The 24,098-nt window shown below is 40.4% G+C and overlaps 1 protein-coding gene across 4 annotated transcripts in view; it reads left to right on the top strand.

Annotated features, from left to right (window-relative positions):
* The window catches only part of C4H10orf90 (chromosome 4 C10orf90 homolog), a 144,253-nt gene extending 121,533 nt beyond the window's left edge, over positions 1-22,720 (top strand). For all 4 annotated transcript variants that reach the window (XM_074232178.1, XM_074232181.1, XM_074232179.1 and 1 more), the window contains exons 6-8: positions 11,990-12,053; positions 22,383-22,482; positions 22,581-22,720. In XM_074232178.1, coding sequence (XP_074088279.1) covers positions 11,990-12,053; positions 22,383-22,482; positions 22,581-22,619 — 203 coding nt within the window. In that variant the 3' untranslated portion in view covers positions 22,620-22,720. The remainder of the gene's footprint in view (positions 1-11,989; positions 12,054-22,382; positions 22,483-22,580) is intronic.
* The last annotated feature ends 1,378 nt before the right edge of the window (positions 22,721-24,098 follow it).

Consider the following 24,098-nt stretch of genomic DNA (forward strand, 5'->3'; position numbering starts at 1 on the left):
TGGGGCAAGCTCATGAAACATAATAAACTTTCTTCTAGCACTACCTTTTCACTGTTTCTTTATGGTATAAATGTGAATTTTTCTGCAAACGTGTTGGAAGTTTTTATTCATTAGGCCATTCTCTTATTTTTTAAGGAGTTTAATTCATTTGCATTTAAGGTTATAATTGTGTATCAGTTTTCCTCCATTTAATTCATTTGTATTGATTTTTTTTCTGATCTTTTAAGACAGGACTTAGTGCCTGTGATTTGTTTTGTTTACACTAATTTAATGAGTCTTCTCCCAGGCCCTTCCTGCTTCCTGTCCTGGCCCAAATCCCTGAGTTTACTTTTATTGTATCGTCTTTCATCTTCAGTCTCCTGGACCTTTGGTTTATCATTATACTGATAAAGGCTAAGTCCTTTAATGGTGCTTTTCTCTGGTTTCGTAAACTGCTTTTCTCCTTCTTCTCACTTGATTCTGCATTACTTCATAGAGGTCTTTCCACTTTCCTCTGAAATTAACCATTTTGCCATTTTTAAGGGCACAATACATATCATTCTATTCATATTCCATAATGTGTTTGGCTATTTCCCAATATATGGACTCTTCTTTAATTCCCAATTTGGGGTGACTAAAAAAAAGGAAAGAATTGTTGTAAATAAATTTGTGCTTAGAGATCCTTTTCCTTTTTCCTTTCATCTCTTTGGGATATAGACCTGGTAGAGATGTTGCTAGAACAAAGACAAGGTAGATTAATGTCTTTGGGGGGGGGGGGGGGTTCTAAATTGTTTTCCAGAATGGCTGGACCAATAGGGCCTTAATGTGCCTGTTTTCCTTTTTGTCAGTCTGATGAGCCTGATAGGAAACTTCAAAGTTTCCTTATTTGCATTTCTCTAATGATTAGATATGTAGAGTCTTTATAAAAATATGATAGTCAACATCATCCTCTGAAAACTGCCACTTCACGTTTTTTGTGCATTGGCCTTCAGTCTTAGAAACGTAAAAAATTCAATGTGCTTGTATTTGCCTGTATTTATATACATATATGAATGAATATCTTTTTATATGAATATATATGCAAATATAGAAAATTTTATCCTATTTATCATTATAGGAATGACTAGATGGTATAATAAATAGAGCCCTGAACCTAGTTCAGAAGACCTTAATTCAAATCTTACCTAAGACACTTAATATAGTTTTATGACTCTGAGGAATTCACTTATCTGTTGTCTCTCAGTTTCTTCATCTGTAAAGTTGAAATTCTACTGAAATCTGCCTCCTGGGGTTATTATTTTATTATTATTATTATTATAGCCCTATCTATTAAACTAGGTACTACAATAATAGCTACTACTACAAAGATTCATCTTCCCAGTTACCTGCTTCGCTTCTAATTCCAGTAACCATTTTTTATTTTTGTGAAACTTCTTTTTCCTTGTATATAAATAAAGTTGTCCATTTTATTTTGTGTGCTTTCCTCCTTTACTTCCTTTAAGCAAAACTCTCCTATCCCATAGATCTGAAAAGTCATTTAATCCTTGTTTCTTTTGGTTTGTAATATATTTTATATCAAGGACATATTTATTTAAAGCTTGTCTTGGCATGTGGTGTGATGTGTTAGTCTAAACCTAATTTCCACCCCTCCCCTATTCAGTTTTCCCAGTCAAAGTCCTTCCCCTGAAAACTGGGGAAGTAACTGTCTATTGGTCAGGATCACAGTATTCTGGTTTTTAAAAATTTCTGTTAAAAATAAGCATGTAGGAATAATCTTTTTCTCATGTTCTTATTGCCTTTTTTTGTTGCTTTATGTGTCAGATTTGGGGCTCTTTTGAGGGGATGATAAGGAGTAGCAGTCAAGGCCTAATTGCAACCTCTCAAAATGGAGAAAGAAGAGTGGTTTGTGAAGTCACTGTAGTGTAATGAAAATAAAAGTTAATTGTGAGTAAGTATGCCTGAAACCAGAGAAGGCTAGTTTTCAGTTGATTTACCTTTAATAACCCATGTAAAATCTTTGAACCTCAATTTCTTCTTTTGAAAATTGTGGATAATATTTGCACTGCTGCATCAAAGGCTTCTTGTGAAAATGGAACAAAACAATATGTATAAGGTGCTTGAAAATCTATGTGTAAACTGTTATGTATCACCATCCCTGTTATCTCTCACTTCCATCTCTTCTGAGGGGGATCAAATAGGAGATCAAATCCTGCTATGAGTGACCATCTTCCTCCTAATCTTTTCTATTAGATATTCTGCAGTTTATTACACAGGTAGATAAGATGACTTCTTTATATTTGATTGTAAAGTCATCCTCTACAGGGACGGCTAGGTGGCACAGTGGATAGAGCTCGGGCCCTGGAGTCAGGAGGTCCTGAGTTCAAATCCGACCTCAGACACTTAATAATGACCTAGCTGTGTGGCCTTGGGCAAGCCACTTAACCCCATTTGCCTTGCAAAATCCCTCCCCCCAAAAGTCATCCTCTATGCCATAGACTAGAGTGTGTGGGCTCACTTGAAGCATCCTTGGATCAGATTCCCTGATGATGACATGTTTGTCTCCTCTTCCCATGTGGTTTTGATTTTTTCAGCTATCTGTTTTGAAAGCTTTTTCATTCCATGTATCTTGGGGATCATGAGTACAAGGCATGGTGACATCAATTCAAAATATTGTTCTTAAAATTTTATGGCTCACTCTTTTGTCTGGAGGCTTAGGCTAATGGGTCTGTCTGGGAGGATATTCTAGTCCCAAAACATTCATTGAATCCTAGAGAATATTTTGGAATTTATACCTTCAGTACAAGCATTTGTCATCTGTTTTGGAAAGAGTTGTTTCGCCATCTGTTTTGGTTCTGGTCTGTAATTCTAGCCACTTTGTGCTGTTTATCGGGTCTAGAGTAGATGCTCATTTTTTTCAATCTGTAGTTCCTATCATTTTGATACAAAACCATCACTGATTATTGCTGTTTTTCATATACTTTATCTGGTACTCTTGTCTCTAGGGGAATCCTCAGGCTTCTGACCATACCATTCATTTGAAGATCTTGAGTAGATTCTGCTTTATCACTTCCCTTCCCCACTCCTCAACCAACCCCTCCCCAGACTTCTCTGTGTGTTAATTCTAATTTCAATCCAATGATCATTTTGTGGCAGTAAGCATGGTTGGGTCAGAAGAAACCACCGTTTAAATTCTGACTTTGACATTTATGATCTGAGTGATCCTCAATTCTAATGTCTCTGAATCTCAATTTCCTCATCTTTAAAATGAGAATAATAATGGCACCCACTTCCTAAAGATATTGGGGAAAGCAAATAAGATGATATATGGATACCACTTTAAAATTACTTGGCAAATGCAATCTGTTAATATCATTAATATTAATTACTTAGTCAAATTCATAGCATAGTTGAAAAAGGTGAGGGGGAAGATCTGGAGTCAGAAATCTTGGGTTCGATAGTCTTTCAGTCACTTACTCATTGTATGACCTTCAGCATCTGGGAAATGATCAGTCAATCTAGATGACTTCTGCCATCCCTTTCAGCTCTAGGTCAGAAATTTTCTTAAATTTGAGCTTGAGATACCCACTCTGGGTCTCTTCCATGGATAGACATGTATATAAGTAGACTCATCTCTCCTAAATGGCAATGATTTATACCAGCCTCACCAATCATTCAGGCAATTTTTTTTATTAGAAATCCATCATGAACTAGGCTGTGGGCATTCAAAGACAAAAATGAAACACTCTCCAAGAAGGCCAACCTTCAGTGTCATGGGAGAGATCTTTGCTTTGCAGTTCTCTATCCATTCTCCTGCTCCCTAGGAAAAGGATGATTTGGGAAGAAGGTCAAATCCCTTGAGACCTGGCCTAGAATTGCCAAGAGCCCGCTGCTGCATCTTCAATGTTTGGCATATGTCAAGAAGATAATTGGTAGGCAGCATCATTTCCATCTAAATCCAGACATCTGCACAGCATCCCTTTACCTTCTCAGCTTCTCAAACAACTTGTTTATCATTTGTCATTGTCATCGGAGAGCTCAGGATTTCACCAAGGGCTGCAAGTGATTTGGGGAAAATGAGAATGTTTACCCAGCAAAACATTTGCTGATCACCAGTCCTTTGGAGGCAAGCAGCCTCCCAGCCTGGCCAACGTGCACTATTTCGTTTCAAGAGAGCTAATTAGTACAGAATCGACTCCTTGGTTGTTGACAACACAGAGCAAATGGGAGACCCGACTGTGAGGAGGCAAATGGAAACAATGCCCCCCAAACTGGATTTAAATCTTGAAAACCATGATGGAATTATTGGAGCGAGAAGGCCGCCAGCTGTTTATGGGCCTTTAAATCCTCCTAATGAACAGCCTGGTGATCTTCAAGCACACAAGCACTTGGGGATTTTCTTTTTAGGAAAAGAAAATCCACAAGAATGTTTGGTTTTTTTCTTTGAAAGGGGTGTCCTATTTTCTTTCCTTTGTGGGGTGAATACCAGATTTAGAACTAGAAAGGGTCTCAAAGGAAGAGAGTCCAAAGGAACCTTGGCTGACATCCAATCTAACCAGAGTCCATCCAGACCCTTCTTGGAGACGTCCTAAAGATGAGGTCCCTCTACTCCCTCAAACCTATTCTCCCTGAATCACAGCTCTATGGGTTAGAACGGATGTTCTGATATCAGGTTTAAACTTCCCTTTTAGTTTCCAGTCACTGACCCCAATTCTGCCAAGCAAAACAATTCTGAACTCTCGGCCACATCAGCCCTTCTTGGACTTGAAGACCAATCTCACATCCCCCACTCTACTCCTTGGAGTCTCTCTTCTCTCATCCTATTCCTTCAACCGATCTTTACAAGCAAGGACTTATGGTCCTTTCACCTTCCTGAATGCTTCATCTGTGCACAAGCCTCCTTCACCATGTTCTTTATAAACTGAGATGCCTAGAACTGACCACGATACTCTAGAGATATTCTCACCAGGAAAAAGAATAGGGGCTTGATTGGGGATGGATATTATCACTTCTTATTCCTGATGGCTCTGACTCTCTTAAAATCATCTGGTCCAAACACATCATTTTACAAATGAGGAAGTGACATCTGCATATCTTAATCTGGTTTCTGTAAACATACTTTAAAAAATATTTTTATAACTATATTTCCATATAGCTGGTTTCCTTGATAAGTCCATGTATTTATGCCCTTTAAAACATTGTTCTGAGAATAGTTCATTAGATTGCCAGAGGGCTCCATGACACACATGTAAAGGTGAAGATCCGTTGAGATAGAAGACCAAAAAGGGGGAAAAAGCAATTGGCCTATGGTAAAACAGGTAGAATATGGCAGATCAAGATTATCTGGGTTTAGACACCATAACCATGGTGGCTTCACAGTAAGAGTATTTCAAAGAAGCCTCACATTCCCATCCCTCCTCTAAACTGTCTCCTAGGAGCTGAATCACAAAAAGAGCCATCTGGCGGCATCTGCATTTGGAAGTTGTGTGAAGTATTTTTTATAACATCCAAACCAGTGTTGGGGAGGATGGCTAATTCAATTCAGTTCCACAGGTGTTCCCTAATATAACCCGAGCACTGTGCTATAGACCCAAAAGATACCAAGGCAAAACTGGACCAGTCCTTGTGAATTTCTGGGACGACCTAACATGGCCTCTGAGAAGCAGGTTGGGGGTGAGAGGAGAGCACTGATGACAGGGTAGGGAAAGGCCGCATAGGATATGGGACCTGAGCTCATTCTTGAAGCTCTGGGACAGAGAAATTAAAAGTCAATTGGACTGCTCATCCTATCCTCCTTAGAATCACCACCTTAATGGCTTAGCCCGACCTGATCTAAAATTCTATTATAAAGCATCGGTCCTCAAAACTGTCTGGTATTGGCTCAGAAAGAGAGTGGGGGATCAGTGGAATAGATGAGGTTCAATAGCAGGAAATGATTATAGTAATGTGCTGTTTGATAAACCCAAAGAGTCCAGCTACTGGGATAAAAACTCTCTCTTTGATAAAAACTGTTGAGAAAATTGGCAGTATGGCAGAAACTTGTAGATAAGATCCAAATGGATACGGGATTTCAACATAAAAACAATATTATAAGCAAACTAGAAGATCAAGGACTAGTTTGCCTATCAGATCTATGGAAAAGGGAGCAGTTTATGACTAAGGAAGAGATGGAGAACATCACCAAAAACAATCAAGATGATTTTGATTACATTAAAAGGCTTTTGCACAGACAAAACCACTGTAACCAAGATGGAAAGAAATGTAATAAACTGCGAAACAATCTTTACAACTAATGTTTCTGACAAAGGACTAATTTCTAAAATATACAGAGAACTGAGTCAAATTAAAAAAAAATTCCCCAATTGACAAATGGTCAAAGGATATACAAAGGCATTTTACAGATGAGGAAATCAAAGCAATCCATAGCCATATGAAAAATTGCTCTAAATCATTACTTATTAGAGAAATGCAAATTAAAGCTTCTCTGAGGTACCACCTCACACATTTCAGACTGACCAATATGACCAGAAAGGACAATGATCAATGTTGGAAGGGTTGTGGGAAATCTGGGGCACTACTACATTGTTGGTGGAGCTGTGAACTCATCCAACCTCTCTGGAGAACAGTCTGGAACTATGCCCAAAGGGCAACAAAAATGTGCATAGCCTTTAATCCAGCAATACCATTACTGGTTCTATACCCTTGAAAAGGGGTAAAATCATCACTTGTACAAAAATATTCATAGCAGCCCTGTTTGTGGTAGCAAAGAATTGGAAATCAAGTGAATGTCCTTCAAGTGGGGAATGGCTTAGCAAACTATGGTATATGTATGCCATGGAACACTATTGTTTTATTAGAAACCAGGAGGGATGGGAATTCAGGGAAGCCTGGAGGGATTTGCATGAGCTGATTCTGAGTGAGATGAGCAGAACCAAAAAAATCACTGTAAACCCTAACAGCAACATGGGGGTGATGATCCACCTTGATAGACTTGTTCATTCCATCAGTTCAACAATCAGGGACAATTTGGGGGTATCTGCAATGGAGAATCCCATCTGTATCCAGAGAAACAACTGTGGGGATTGAAGAAAGACCAAGGACTATTACCTTTAATTTAGGGAAAAAAAACTGATATCTTATTGTCAGATCTTGCTGTCTCTTATACTTCATGTTTCTTCCTTTAAGGATATGATTTCTCTCTCATCACATTCAATTTGGATCAATGTATACCATGGAAACAATGTAAAGACTGGCAAATCACCTTCTGTGGGGGGTGGGGGGAGGGAAGTAAGAGTAGGGGGAAAAATTATAAAACTCTAAAAAAAATTTTTTAAATTAAAAAAAAACGAATCACTACCTTAATCAAGTGAAAACTCCTGAATCAGAAAATAAAGGGCATTAAACTAGTGTGAATTAACCAAGTTAATCAAGTTGGGAAGTCATAGAGTGTGCCAGGCCATTGGGTGAAGTGCAATAATATCTCCTAGGAAGTATGTTGGAACTGGTGAAGAAGAGGCTGCCATGCCAGCTCTGTGGGGCTGGCAAGAAATACCAGCCCATTCAGATTCCAGCCCTTCTGATCAGGCCCACTCAGGAAGGACAGCATTCCAGGCAAGGACTTGGGAGGATATCCCTTGGGAGGCCTCTCTCTTTTCCTTCCACTTGACCAGGTCACCTTGGGAATTTGGAGAGTTCAGTTAATGGCATCCCCAGACCAGCTGAAGACAGTGCTGAGGACCAATGGATCTATTCCCTGAGGAAAGGAAGCTTCAGAATTCCATGAAAAGCCAAGCAAAAAGAGCTGCCATGTTGAAGAGGAACTTCAGGAGGGCCCCATGAACAGGAAAGAAAGGATTCCAGGAGCTTTGCCTCATCAACAATCAATTATTACTAATATGCCTAACAAGTACCAAACCCTAGAAATAGAAAAAGAGGAAAAAGATAGTTTTTACCCTCAAGGAACCTTCCTCCTCCCTTCTTCCCCGCCGCCTCCTCTTCCTCCTCATTTCATCTTATTTTTATTCTCTTCCATCTTCCTTCACCACATGTGGTCCCTCCCTTATTATAGTCTAATGGACAAGATAACACACAAATGAGTAAATATATAAAAAAAGTTCTATACAGCACAAAGAGAAAATAATTAATAGAAAGAAGACACTAGAATTAAGAGGAGTCTTAAGCTTGGACCCCCAGGCATTGGACTTGTAGGCTAGCATAACTCCAGTTTGAAGTCGAGTTCTTCTGACTTATTAAATATTCATTTTGGGAGTTTGGTTGGCTAAATGATATAACAGATAAATGGGGAAGAATACCGGTGGGGTCTTGTGAGCTATAGAAATACTAGAAAACCACATCCAGTACTTTTAGGTTAACCTAGAACCTTAAAGGTAGATGGAGCTAGATACGGTTCATCTCCATGTTTTTGTAGCCGGTGGCTTGCCACAGCACCTCCCAACTGGTAAACCCTTAATAAAAAAACTTCATTAGCTAGTTTGGGTGGCTTGACCTGCCAAGCTTATGGGTTGTGAACGTGAGTCTAGACCCTGGCCCAGGAATTTCAATGACGAAGGGACAGGATGACCAGCCAGAATGTACCATCCCTCTTCCTATTAGAGATGGATTACATCAGACCAAGGTTCTGGCCTTCAAATTCTATGTCTGAATATCTCTGTACAATTCGCAATGCCACCTCAATCGCTATCACAATAACATAGGGTCTTTACAGATTAATTTACCAACATTTTATTTGAATCTCAGAATCAGCCCTTTGGATAGGGATTATTATGATTCTGATTTTATGGATAAGGAAACTATAGCTCACAGGGTTCAAGTGACTTGCTTGACATTAGTTAGTCAATGTTTAAAGCAGGATTTGAATCTAGGGCTTGCTAACTCCAAGTCCAGAGTGCTCTCCACTATTTGTCAATCCTTCCTTCTCACATCACTTTCATTCGTTTTTCTTTCTCTTCTGGTGTCCTTGGCCAGCCAGAGGGACCCTGAGCCTTGACTCTTGGCTGTTTACTTGGGCTGAGTTGTAGACTAAGTCATAAATAAAGAGAACCTTGCCAAGCAGAATTAATGATGGGGACTATATTTTTTCATGCAGTAGTGGGCTTGAGACCAAGGTCATGCTATAAAAATGGATTTTGCAGAAAAACAAAAATTGGTCATTTACTCCACTAATATTATGAAAAGGAGATTCCATCAGCCTGGAATAATAAGGGGAAGTATAGCCTGGCAAGACATTTCCCTCTCTCTTTTTCACTGAATTTGGACACATGAATCTCCTTTGAAAAATGTGTTAATGACTTCTTTTAGCTTTCTTTGTATCCCCAGAACTCAGCATGTAGAAAATGCTTAATAAGCTGGTTAACTGATTGGTATACACTTCTGAAAGTCTTCCTTCATCTGGTATTTTAATTTCATAAAGATATCTCTTAGGTTTATTTTATTTAGTGAACACCATGTTCTAGGTCCTGGCTAAATAAGAATGTGCTATTTCTATAAATTGGGCTATTCCTTTAAAACCTTGGCCAAGGGGAATCAGACAGCTATCTCATATGGCATCCATAACACCTTAAGGTTCCTAAAGTACTTTACAGTTAAAAGAAACTGAGGCTCAGGTGAAGTATTGCCCAGGGTCACCTAATAAGCACCCAAATGGACATTTAAAAGCAAGTCTGTCTTGAATAGAGGTCAAGTTTATAATGTATTAAATGGGACCATCTCCCCACCATACCCTAAACCAAATTCTCAGAGAGATACATTCAATCATAAGATCAGTAATCTATAATTGAGGAATCATCTGAACCAAACTCTCATTTTCCAGAAGAGGAAACTGAGACTCTGGGGAGTATTTTTAAAGATCTTAGGGTTGACCTTCTTTGTTCTACCCAAGAATAGTGGAATGTTAACTCACTATTAAAATGGAACTTCCAAGCAAGGCTTGTGTCTTGTCTTTGCACTGTGCCTATCACCCAGTAGGAGCCTTTAAAATATTTACTAAATTGATTATCCATATTATTAGTTGAATGTAAGTTTCTTGAGGGTGGGGTCTCTTTTTATTTTCTCTGATGTCCCCAGTGGCTAAGCATAGTTGCAGGCACTTAATGAAAGTTTCTTGGATTGGATTGGGTCATTTCATTGCAAATCATTTCCCTTTAGGGATCGTACCCAAGGTCTCCAAGACAAATGTTTTCGATAACTCTGAATGCCAAATAATCTCTCAACCTGGGAACATACTTTCCCCTCTGTTGTGATTTTCTGTGGTTTATAAAATATGTTCAAATATAGAGTAACTAGTGTTACAGCCGAACCACCGTGGGAGAAACGGAAACACCCCCTGTGTCTTCCTCTGGCAGCTTGGAATTCCACAGACCCATCCCTGGTGGGCCTGGGATTCTCAGCAAGGTCCAAGTTCAGCAGCTGCCAAAGGGTAAACACCCTCTCAAGAAGTGTGTTCCCCACAGAGCTTGGGGAAGGGTGTGCTGAAAGAGGAGCCCTCCACCCCACCAAGCTCCTCCAAGTTATGGGGCCATTAAGAAAAGGCTAAAAGGCTCTCTCAGCAAGTCTCATTTGGAGACAGAATTCAGATTGGAGACCAGTTTTCAGCAGGCCAGGCAAGGACGAAATAGCTCCTATTTACTTTTTCCCCTCTTGAAAATAAAACAAAAGCACTGAATCTGGTATCCGACTTTTTACTTTTCCAATGATCCCTGCTTGCAATTCAATTGAAATTATGCTAATTCCACAACTGCAATTTTCCATGTTGGTTTTTATCTCTTGGGAACACTGTCCAACTTGGGTTTCACTTTAATGTGAGCTCGGAAGGAATAGTAATGTCTGTCTCCATTTCTGTTTTAGTGGATGAATATAATTTTCTGCAGGAAGCTTCTGTCCTAGGAGTTCTCAACTGTCCTAATGGCTTTGTATAATGACCAGAATCATGATAGATACACATATACACACATGTGTGCATTCACACGTGTCTATTCAGCTTTGTGTTCATACATGTAATAATAGACATATCTACATGCATGCAGACGTGCACCAAATGATACTGGCACACTGTTTTCACCACTGTTGATTCAGAGATTTAGGTTTTGGTATTCCTATGATCGATATCTCTCTCTCTCTCTCTCTCTCACACACACACACACACACACACACACACACACACACACACAGATTTCTACCTTCTCAGTATTTTTTCCATTTGCATGGTTAAGATCCCTGCATATATTGTTTTCTATCCATTTTGTTTCTGTTCATACAAGTCTTCCCCTGTATCTCTGAATTCTTCAGATTTGCCCATGTTTATGAGGCACTAATAGTTCCATATAGAATACCCACCTTCTCCAATCAATGGAGACCTGCTCTGTTTCCAATTCTTTGCAACCTCAAAAAGTTCCTATCACAATTTTGCTGCATTGTGTCTTTTTTCTGCCATTGACTTGTCCCTTTTGTGTCTTTTTTTCTGCTCTTGACTCCATTGGGGGTTCTGTGCCCTGGCAGAACTCCTAGTCCCCACGTCATTCCAAGTAGTTCTCTAGAATAGTTGGAACAACTTACAGCTCCACCAACAGTCCAAATCATTATTTTACAGAGAAGAAAACCAAGATCCAGAGAGGTCTGCAAGGGCAAAGGATGCAAGTGCTTCAAAATAGCAGAACCCAGTTGGATATTCCATATAACCCTCATGTTCTCCCATGGTTGGACCCTTACCACAATAGCAAGCCCTACTTTTTTTCTCCCTAAGTGGGAAGTTGAGGGAGGGGTTTTCCATTCATCTTAGGGTGGTGTGCCAAAGGGGAGTTCTGTGGAAGGGTATCAGGGTGAATGAGCCCTCTTGGCTCTTCTGGTCATGACAATCGGCCTGCCAGTGAGCCAGCTGGTACTATACATTAGAAACAAGAAAGAACAAGATCAGATTAGCCTTCTAGGGGGTCGGTTCTGTGGATGATCCAATCCCTGGTGATATTAATTGGTCCTTCCTTTGTGTGTTTATTTGCAGATAACTTGTTCAAGCCAAAGGAGAGGTGTATATCAGAGAAGGAGATGCATATGAGATCTAAAAGGTACCGAGTGACTTGTACTTAGACTTCTTTCTGCATGAAGCAGGTCCTACTTTGGGTGATCCTTAGAGAGGGTGGACCTGTATTTTAAACAACTGCTAACAAGAGAGCTTTTCCTTCCCAGCCTGGGTGGGCAGGAGGATGAGGGACCTCACTGCCTCCCAGAACTACCAAGCCAGTTGGGTCAGGGTTACATCTATCAGTTAAACTGAGTCTGGTCATAGCAAGAGGCAGTGATGGGGCTGGGGTCCAAGGAACTCCAAAACAAATCTGAAGAATGAGAGAGGCTTTATAGGAACTTGGAGCCCACCCTTGGGCTCTGGGAAATTCCTCTCATAACTCACACTCAGGTTCCATTCACCAAGTTTGATTAAGCCTCTGCTATGAACCAGGTTCTGTACTGGATGATGGTGATAAAAATGAACCAGCCCCTGCCCTCTACCAGCTTCCCTTCTACTTGGAAGATACCACACAGATAAGCAAGTGTAAAATATATACAAAATGATTTGGGGTGGATATTAATTGACAAAGAGACAGTAGTGAGCTACAGAAGTATCTTGGGCAGGAAAAGGCTTTGATCAGACTTGGACTTTTAAGAACCAGAATCTGCTTCTGTCTGATCCAGAATTAGAATTCTGGGCCAATATTTCTGTTTGGCCGTGAAACAGTTAGAAGCCACTGAGTCACTCCTTTACCTCCCAAGGGTGTCCCTCCAATGACAGGAAGCCCTCTTGGCCCCAAGACCCTTCATTCCTCTTCCAGATAATTAATTATTAGGAGGTTCTTCCTACACCAAGTCAGAATCTGCCTCTGCAGCCTCCACACATGCTGCTACTCCTGCCTGCAGAGGCAGAGAAGACAATTCCCTTTCCATGTGGCGGACAGCCTCATTGGAGGTAGCTACCCATGTTGCCTCCTGTTTCATTGTTCCCAGTCCCTTCCATTATCTTGATGGCACATTACACAATTGATAATCATCTTTTGTTCTCTACATCAGCTAAGGACCAGCTCTTGAAAATTAATTTTTGAAGTTTGGTGCAAATAGAAGGACCAAAATAATCCGAATTTTAATGATAGCAGCAGCATTTATAGTATGCCTTAAGGCTTGCAATGTGTTTTAGAAATATCAGCTCACAGTTACACTTCTTATTATCCCTCTTTTACAGATGAGGAAACTGAGTCAAACAAAAATTAGGTGACTTGCTTGGGGGTCACATAAGTGTCTGAGGCTAGATTTGAACTCCAATCTTTCTGACTCTAGATCCACTACCCTGTTCACTGTGCCACCCAGTTGCCTAGTGTTCCGTGAAGTCTGGTCTATATGGAAGGCAGGTTACTTTGACACTTTCCCTGTTCTATCATGCCAAGCTGGGGAAACAGATTAAGATCCCGCTGGGTCTGTGGTCCCAGGTACTTTCCCAGGAGTTTCACCTTAGGAATCCACCCAGTTCTGCCACCATCTTTCCTAACGCCTGGTGTTCAGGCTACCTCCGAGTGAGGATTAAATAACAGAACACCAAAGGGAAAGCTCTTGTGACTGAAATTTCATTAGTCTGACAAAATATGCAGTAATATGAGAAATTATAATAATTATCCCTAATCCATAGTGCACTGATCTGCATTAATAAAAATGAACACACTTTTCCAGGTACCGCCCTTTGATTTTGATCGAATTAAATTGTTTACTTGGTAATTGGTGAAATTTGATCATCTGCAGTGAGGCTGCGGGTAATTAACTGAGAGGGAGGATAAACTTACCTGTTCCATTAGCAGTGTGAGTCACAGTGAGCTGGCATCTGCCTCCAAAGTGCCGCCGGATTGGAAACACTTCCATTTGTCAAGGCGATAACAACAAGTCATGATGTCAATGATGACGATGATGACGAAGAGGATGATGACAACAGTCAAAGCCTTCATTTCTCCAGCACTCTGGAAGTTAGAGAGTATTTGTCTTATAGCAATCCTGCCTGATCTGAGGTGGGAATGTCATTTTTCAGTCCAATCCAACAAGCATTTATTAAACTCCTGTGGACCAGGCACTGTACTAGGCACTTGGAATACAAAGATAGAAATGAAACAGTGCCTACCTTCTCTAGAATTTAAATTCTACTGGGCAGATGGGGAAGGCCCATAGATAAATAATTCCGAGGTCATTTGAGGAAAGGGAAATCAATGACCACTGTGAAGATCGAGAAAAGCTTGACATGGGAGGTCCCATGATCTAAAACTTGAAGAAACAGGTGACGAGAGGGAGAGCCTGTACAAAGATGGAGAAACTAGAGATGGAATGCCGAAAGAGCAGAGAGACTGGTTCGTCTGGAGTATGAAAATGCATGAAGGACCATCCTCCCAGGTGTGCTGCCATCTTTAGTGACACCTGACACTCAGGTCACTTCAGATCAAAGACAGCCTGATGGAGCATCAGAGAAAGTTCTGGCCAGAAATCAGCCTAGAAAGGTAGGCAGGAGCCAAACTGTGAGAGCCTTTAAATGTCAGTCGGAGGGATTTCTAATGAATACTATTTACAGTAGGGAGAAGGAAGGTCCTTTGGACAGATTACTGTTTTCAAAGATACTTTTCACAGCTTTGTGGAGGATAGATGGGAGGAGAGAGACTAATCGGTGAGACAACAAGGAGGGGGAGATGTGTCTGTGTGTGTGTGTGCGCCTGTGTGTCATGGAATGAAATCTTGTACCAATGTGTGATATTCTAGTGATTGGAGAGAAAGGGAGGGATGGGAGAGGTGTAGAATCAAGACTTAGTAACTGACTGGATAGGATGGGTAAAGCAGAAGGGGGAGTCAAGGATGACTCTCAACTGGTGAAATCTGGGGTCCTCAATAGGTCAGGGGAGTGTGGAAGAAGTATGAGTTGAAGAAGATATTTTGGATTTGCTAAGCTTGAGAAGCCCGATGGACATCCTGGTGGAAATGCCCAAAGGCCATTGGTACTGTCAAGCATTGTAGATTTGGGAGTCATTCATGGAAGAATGAGCTTTTAGCTTCTGGGAGTAAAGATGATCCCCAAGAAATAAAATATAGGATGTGGATAAAAGGCCGAGGACAGAAGCTGGGGGCCCCTTGTGCTGGAGTGAGGGAGGAAAAGAGGAGAATGACAATGAGGAAGTCAGTGAAGGAAACATCAGACAGAGACCGCAGAAGAAAGACAAAGTACAGCATTATGGCAGCCAAGGAAGGAGAGCATTTGAGAAGTCTCAGAAGAAAAAGAAGGATGAAGACTGAAGAAAACTTTCCTAATTTTGAGCAAAAAGCCTTTCTGGAGAGTCAAGAGGTCAAGTCAGATTATAAGGAATTGAGACGGTTTTTTTTTGGGGGGGGGAATGAGGAAATAGGAGCAGTGCCTGCATTTAAGTGACCTCATTTCCTAGGAGTTTGCTTGTGGATGGGAGGACAAAGAAGAAGAGCTCTTGAGGGAACCATTACTCTCAAAACCATCTCCAAATTGGATAGATAGTAGATATGTGACATCATTGGTAATATGAATTCCCAGGAAATTTATATTAAGGTAACAGCTCAGAGAATTTCCCAGAATGCCAGGAGGCTAAGTGATTTTGAAGCCAAGATATCAGAGATGATCTTTCTATCTCTGAGACCTTCCTGCTGATGATACCATGCTGCTTCTCCAGGTTGAACCACTCCCTGTAGATTCAGTGGAAAAATCAGTCATCTCTCGTTTTGAAGACAAATCAAAATTAAAATTAGTTAGAATCATAGAGATGGAAGAGACCGCCAGATAAGATTGAGTCATTTCTCATGGTTCTGCCTTCTAGGGTCAAACGGAACAAGGCTTACCCTTCTTTACCAGAACAATCTTCAAAGGCTTGCAGTGGCACAGCAGATAGAATGGGCAAAGTCCTAAACTGGGAATCAGGAGGAACCTAGGTTAGCATTCCTGTCCCAGATTCTTATTATCAAGTCACAGCCTCTCTGAATTGAGCTTCATGGTCTCTAGCAAAATGAGAATGATAACACTATCAAGATCTACCTCCCAGGGTAGAAAACATCCCACAAATCTTAGCCAACTAGCTCATTTTCATTGTAAGTGAAGCCATATTCTCCTTTAGTGCTGTCTTGGGTTTTTCCACCTGTTCTCAATAGCACCATTCCCATTCTGGTCTCTGCCCTTTGTATAAGCTGAAATCATATTCCAGATGTGGCCAGGGTGATTGGTGCACTCTTCATGAGAATTTTGATGCCTCTATTAATACAGTCTAAGAAAGCACCCAGTGGCAGTGTAGTGTACTGGAAGGAGACTGAATCTTGAAGTCAAGACCTGGGTTCAAGTTCTCCTTCTGACACAAACTGACTGGTATAACTCAGACCAAGTCAAGTAACTCCTAATTGCCTTCCAACTACTTCATAAGAAGGTTGGAGATGGGAGTATTATTCTATATCAATAGAGAATAATTCCATATATTTCACTGATAAAGTCACAGGTCTACATTTAACTCACATTCCCTTGGGTAACTGCCACATCCCAATGTTAGCTTTCATTGAACTTCTGGTCCATTAAAACCCCAAATTTGTTGTATTTGAATTATTCTCTTTTTTAATTTTAGAAAGGTTTTATTTATTTTGAGTTTTACAATTTTCCCCCCAATCTTGCTTCCCTCCCCCAGCCCCCACAGAAGGCATTCTGTTAGTCTTTACATCATTCCCATAGTATACATTGATCTAAGTTGAATGTGATGAGAGAGAAATCATATCCTTAAGGAAGAAACATATAGTATGAGATATAGCAGAATTATATAAGACAGTTTTTTTTAATTATAGGTAATAAAAAATAAAGGTAATAGTCTTTTGTCTTTGTTCAAACTCCACAATTCTTTCTCAGGATACAGATGGTATTCTTCATCACAGACAGCCCCAAATTGTCTCTGATTGTTGCACTGATGGAATGAGCAAGTCCATGAAGGTGGATCATTGCCCCCATGTTGCTGTTAGGGTGCACAATGTTCTGGTTCTGCTCATCTCGCTCAGCATCAGTTCATACAAATCCTTCTAGACTTTTGAATTATTCTCTGAGCACATCTTTTCCACTTGAGTAAACTGAGGCTCTCAAAGGACAATTCACTTACCTCATATCACCTAGCTAGTTAGAACCAGTCCATTGGTTATCAAATTTGAGAGCCTTCTACGTACCAGGGACCAAGAGTACTGAGTACTGGACAAAGCAACTATTCTTTCCAAAGTGGATTGCCTTCACTTAATAATAACTCACAAGTACAGAGTACAATGAGGATGGCAAAGCGCTCTCCATTTGCTCTCCCATTTGATCATCACCATACCCTGTGAGCTGGATGTACTACTGAGTCATTTTACAGAGGAGAATACTAAGGCGCAGAGACTGTGACTTGCCCATGATCCAACAGCCAATTAATGTCAGATGTGGGCTTTGACTCAAGGGCTTCTTGACCTCTGGCCACTGAGATAGGCTGTTTTCAAGGTCCTCTTACAGACATAACCTGAAAAAACAAAGTCACTCTATGGAGCCAAATGATTCAGTTTGCTTTTCTTCCTGCCATAAATCCTTAAAAGAATAATTTCCATGATGTGATGACTCTTCCCAGGTGGCCTAGAGAGATTTCTCCCAAGTGGAAGAACATGGGCTATCCTAATAGCCCAGACTGATCTGGCTATTCTGAGAGGCAAAGCCTGGGCAATCAGTCCATCTTACTTGGTACCTTCTAGTTCCCATGTGGTATAAAATTATGGAAGACTATTCGAGAGAGAGATGACAAAGTGAATCGAGTACTAGGCTTGAAATTTGGAAGACTCACTTTAATGAGGTCATATCTGGCCTCATACATTTATGAACTTTGTGAACCTGTTTGCCTTAGTTTCTTCATCTGTAAAATGAGCTGGAGAAGAAAATGGGGCAACAACTCCAGTATATTTGCCAAGAAAACCCCCCAAATGTGGTCAGGAGTCAAAGATAACTGAAACAACTGAACAACAGCAACAACGAATTAAGCAGAGACTTGGATATGACAAGGGTTGAAAAATAATCTCGGACAAGACATTCATATTGTTTCACTTGTTCCAATTACCAAAGACAAAATCTTTGCAACTATCTTTGCCAGATAGTTTCTGGTCAGAAGATGGGAATAAGACTATATTGTATAGCCCAACAGAAAGCTGATTTTATATGATTAGTAAGAGAAGACTTGCTCTTTGGGGCCCAGAGAGTAGCAGAAGTAAGTTAGAGATTCAAATTTAGGCCTAATGTCAGGAAGAACTTCTCTTTTTATTGGTAGTTTATTTTATTTTTCCAATTGCATGCTGTAATCGTTTTTCAATCTTCATTTGCCTTCATTCATTTGTTATACAGTTTTTTGTTGTAACTTTTGTTTTATTGATTTTATTTTTTCAATTATATGTTATAAAAGTTTTTCTACATTCATCCACCATCATTGCATATTTATAAATTATGCAATTTTCTTCCACCCTCCCCTCAGCGGCAAACAGTCTAGTGAACGTTATCCATGTACATTTGTGTTTGACACGTTCATATAATAGTCATTTTCTGTATGAGGAATTAAGACTAAGGGAAAAGAAAGAAAACCATGGCATAGGAAGGAAAAACATAAAAGAAATTTTTAAAAAGTGAATTCAGATTTTGTAGTTTGTTTTGTTTTGTTTTGATTTTCCTTGTCTGGATATTATCCATCTCAGGTCTCCCAAGGTTGTCCTACTCTCTGAACTGCTGAGATGAGTTGCATCCATCAAGCTTGTTGCTAACATGGACAATATCCTCTTGGTTCTTCTCCCTTCACTCAGCATCTGTTCAGAGTTAAACATTTTTCTAACACCCTTCCTTTCCTCACTCCTCCCTTTGGCAGTGAACAGTCTGTAAAAGTTGTACTTCTCTACATTTGTGTTGAACATATTTGCATCTTCGTCATTTTGTGCAAGAGGAATTTAAGGCTAAAGGGAAAGAAAAAATCATGAGATAGGAAGGGAAAACATAAGAGAAGTTTATAAAAGGGAACATAGTATGCATTTCAGATTCCATGTGTTTTCCCCTCCAAATATGGATGGCATTGTCTATCACAGGTCTCCCAGGATGAGAACTCTCTTAAACTTCAGGAGGTGGTGGAGCCCCCATCAGTGGAGTCACACAAACAAATATGAATGAGCATTTGGGGATCTATTGCTTAGTCCTGTTTAGTATAGATTAGGCTGGATGGCATCTGTGTGCCATTTCCATTGTGATATCTGTGACTCATTGAATAAGAAGCAATGATAAACATTACTGAGAGGCATATTTTGACTCAACCTATCAAAAATACCTTCTGATAGCAACAACTAATATTTATAACCCTCTAAGATTTACGAAGCTCTTTCCCTAACCTTGTGGGGGAGGGTTATTTTCCCTATTATATATGAGGAAAGTAAGACAAAAGGGAATCTACCAAATTCAATCAACCAACCAAATAAGTATTTATTAAATGCCTAATATTGGCCAAGTATTATGCCAAGTACTGATGATACAAAGACAGAATAAAATAACTCTATCTCTGGAGACAAAACATGTACCTAGGTGAGTAGATACAAAATATAGGCAAAATGAAAGAAGAGTCCAAACCAAATTATCTTGCCTTCAAGTACATAGCTTGCTCCACTCCACCCCATTGCTTCTTCTAACAATTTGAGTGGTTTGAGCTGCCATAAGTGTTGTGTGTGTGTGTGTGTGTGTGTGCGTGCGTGCGTGTGTGTGTTTTGTGGGAGAAGTATGCAGCAGGGATATCTCTGTACCTATGGTTCATCAAGTGAAGCTAAATGAGTATTCACCAGGAAAAAGTAAAAGATGGTATAGTATGTTGGCTTAGAATATTGCCTCTGACATTAATAGTTGTGGCCCTGGACCAGTCATCCTCTCTGAGCCTCAGTTTTCCCCTCTGTAAAATGGAAATACTATTAAGTAAATACAGTTTTAGATGGTTGTAAAGATCAGAAGAGATAGTGCGAGTTTGTCAGTGTGTGTGTGTGTGTGTGTGTGTGTGTGTGTGTGAGACAAAAAAAAACTGGGACAGAAAAAGACTAATTTTGCAAGATTTATTGCATTACTTAACACTACCTATTATCGTCCCAGCTAAAAGTAAAGAAAAATAATGAGAATACTTTGAGCCTCCCCAAACTGGAATAGGCTCACTTGGGACAGGGTGGGTTTGTCCCTCCTAGAGAATTAGGATTGGTCACTTGGACCTTCCAGGGAAAGCTTGATGTTATTGTTTGAGGTGGGAACCTGATTTCTTTATTCGGTCCCAGGTTGGACTGGATGATTTTTAATGGTCCCACTAATTCTGAGATTCTAGGATTTTCTGCCGAAGTCACTGTGTAACTCTGGTGAGTGATAACCCTCCTTGGCTTTGATTTGGACTAGGTGATTTTTCAGACCTTTATTAGCTCAAATCCCTAAACTCTCTAGAAAGCTTTAGGAAAGGAAATAAATATCTCTTGAATCCCTCCTTCTGTCTAATATCATTAAATCTTATTTTTTCTAGAACATGAAGCTTCAAAAGCAGTTTCTCACAGCACTCCTATAGGTAGAGGGCTTACATAGATTCTAATTCCCACTAAAGGTTAATTAAAATCAGCTTCAGAGAGATTAGGGCATATGATCAGGAGAGCAGGAATCAGGATTTGAACTCAGTTCTCTTGTGACTTTAAGTCCAGTGTTATTTCTACTATAGAACCTCTAACTCTCTTTTAGTGAATATTGGGAGCACATAAATTAATTTCCTCTCACATTAAATAAACCCTTTCATCCATCTCTTCAACTTTCTCTGGTACTCTGAATAATTCATCCATATATTTGCATTTATTTGGGGTTTTTCCTTCATATGTACAGTATAAATGTCTATATAGCCACATAGATGTCTATATTCATTTGTACCTATAGACACTCACATACATGTATATGTGGATTTGTGTGTATGTAAACAGACACGTGTCCTTTTGTTGCTGTTTCTATCAGAGCATAAGCTTCTTGGGAAGTAGGTTGTTTTTCCTCACTCTTGAGATTTGTATCCTTAAAGTCTATCCATGGTACCTAGAACATATTAAAGTGGAAGGATGGGTTGCTTGGCTGACATGTGTAGTCCTCTGGGAGTATCTGTACCAAGGAAAATCAGACACAGAGGAACATATCTCCAGAGATGAAAGAAACCTTGAAGTGAATCTAATCCCGTTTTTATAGATGAGAAACCTGAGTCTCAGAGACATCAGTGACTTGGTCAAGATCACTCAGTACTAAATAACAGGAACGAGATTTGAGCCCAAGTCCTCCTCCCTCCCCACCCCCACCACGTTGCACTGAATCTGGCTGTTGCTTGTCATAACACTAATAACTTTCATAGAATTTCTTACTTCCGCAGTTTGTGGTTAGCCAGTGAAAATGTGTTTTCCCTTTAAATTGCAGATTATTGCTGATTGTAAGAGGCAATACCTTGGTAGACATTGAATCAAGAAATGGGTTCAAGTTGGTCTCTAGTAGCTGTGGTCCCTTGGACAAGTCTTTTCTCAAGGCAATATTGATCAGTCATGTCAAACTCTCCATGATCCCATGTTGGCATTTTTTTGGGGGGGGCGGGGCAAAGATCCTAGAGTGATTTGCCATGTCCTTCTCCAGCTCATTTGATAGGGTTAAGTGACTTGGCCAGGATCACACAGAAAATAAGTGTCTGAGACTAGATTTGAACTCATGGAGATGAGTCTTCCTGATTCCAAGTTCAGTGTTTAATCCCCTATGGTGCCTCTTCTCCAAGGTACCATGATGGCAGAAATGTCACCTAGTGAATCAGATCTGGACTTGGAGTCTGCAAGAGATGAATTTGGACCTATCTCAGATATTTTGTAACTGTTTTCTCCTAGGCAAGTCTCAACCTCTCTATGCCTCAGTTTCCTCACATGTAAAATGTGCCAATTAGATTTGTGCTGCTAAGGTCCCTTCCAACTTTAAATCTAGGATCCTAAAATATTTATTCATGCTGGGTTTGGAGCTTGAGGACTTGAGATTCCAATCCCTACATCACTATTCATGCCGGCTACTTAAGAAACTCATTTCTTCTCTCTAGGCTTCAGTAGCCCCATAGGCACAATGAGGGGTTAGACTGGAATATCTCTGAGACCTCTCCCAGTATCAGTTGTATGGCTCCGAGTCATAAATCAGTAGCAATATGTATGGGTTGATAGGGGAAGCCTGCAGATGACATCACCAACTTGGATGGGCTGCCCTATTGCCTTTGTGACTGCCATGCCAAGGAGACCTGTTCTCATGTCTAGTCACCCATTCTCTGTCCACCTTCCAGAATCTATAATAATTTGCCTGAAGTGAAAAAGAAGAAGGAAGAACAAAAGAAAAGGGTGATTTTGCAGAGTAACCGACTACGTGCTGAAGTCTTTAAAAAGGTAAGGGATCCCGGAGAAGTTGCTAGGCTTGGCCACACCCAGTCTCTGAGGATCCTGCCTCAGAATTGTGACCTCTCCTTTCCCTTCACCCTCTCTAGCAACTACTGGATCAGATCCTTCAGAGAAGCACAGATTGACCTACCAGCCCCACAGCTGCGACTCCAGGGATCTGGAATGACCTAAAAAAGTTGCATAGCCAATTAAAGTCAATTAAAGCCTTATCTCCATCACCCCAAAACCCTGATTTAGCCTAGAGACTTTTCATTGTGGAAGACCCCCCCCCCCTTGAATTACCAAGTGAGCAACAAAACAAGCACCGAGAGGAATGACCAAGGCAGCAAAATAGCTTGGGTGCTCATGAGGTGTTTTCCCCTTGGAATCTCACTGTCTGCTCCTTCTGACCCAGGAAGATTTTAGGATCTTTCTGGTATATAAAAAATACAGGGGCCCTCGATTCTTGTCTGAGTTGTTTTCATTAACTTCTTGGGAACTAAGACTATCCTTTCTTAGAAGCATTGCCACCTTACCTGCCCCCACCCCAATCTCACCTCCTCCACCCCCAACTGGCTCTTCCTCAGTCCTGTTGAGGAGCCCTTCCGAGTAGCCTGCTTGCCCAATGACACCACCAGCCACAGCAGCAGTCTTTCAAGGTGGGTTAGCATGCCCCGCAGAGAGCAGCCTAATCCAGGTTGAGCTGTCTTCAGTACCCTAGAGGTGACATTTCATTGACGACCTATGCCTTATCATTTCCCTCTATCAATATGAGACACCTTAGTTGGAGCAAGTATCAGTTTCGTGGACAGAAATAGTCTATGTACAGCTAGGGGCAAAACCAGTGTTTTCTACCCCATAAATCTTTGTTTTCAAAAAAAGGCTACTTACAGAATTGTTATATTGTCCTTCCAGATTGTTCCAGATTTCTTTATTTATACATGTATATTTTGGAAGTTATAAGGCAAGCTAGTTTTTAAAACAAAATGGAAATAAAGATTTTAAAAATCTCAGTGTTTTGGGTGTTTTTTGTTTTGTTTTTTTAATTTTTCTCTGATTAAAAGTGAAGTTTCCATCATAAATTATACAAAATATTTGTTAGACATTCTCCCAAGGTCTTCCTGTCAGCTCCCTTACCTTCTACCAATGATTCTTAGGTAAAGATGGAATTGGAGGGGCAGCCAGGTGGCACAGTGGATATAGCACTGGACCTGGAGTCAGAAGGACCTGAGTTCAAATGCAGCCTCATACACTTAATATATGCCAAGCTGTGTGACCCTGGGCAAGTCACTCAATCTCATTGCCTTTATTTTTTTTTAAAAAGATGGAATTTAGGGGTGGCTAGGTGGTGTAGTGGGTAAAGCACAGGCCTTGGAGTCAGGAGTACCTGGGTTCAAATCCGGCCTCAGACACTTAATAATTACCTAGCTGTGTGGCCTTGGGCAATCCACTTAACCCCATTTGCCTTGCAAAAACCTAAAAAAAAGAGATGGAATTGGAAAGAGAGCCTTGACTTTGCAAGTGAAGGTCCCCTGGGCTCTGCTATTCATGGCTCCAAGCTTAGAAAATCTAGTTCCCCCTCCCAAGACTCATTCTACTCCTCTAAGAAATGAAGGGAGTCAGAG

This window comes from Macrotis lagotis, chromosome 4 (assembly GCF_037893015.1).
Source record: "Macrotis lagotis isolate mMagLag1 chromosome 4, bilby.v1.9.chrom.fasta, whole genome shotgun sequence".
NCBI lineage: Eukaryota > Metazoa > Chordata > Mammalia > Peramelemorphia > Peramelidae > Macrotis > Macrotis lagotis.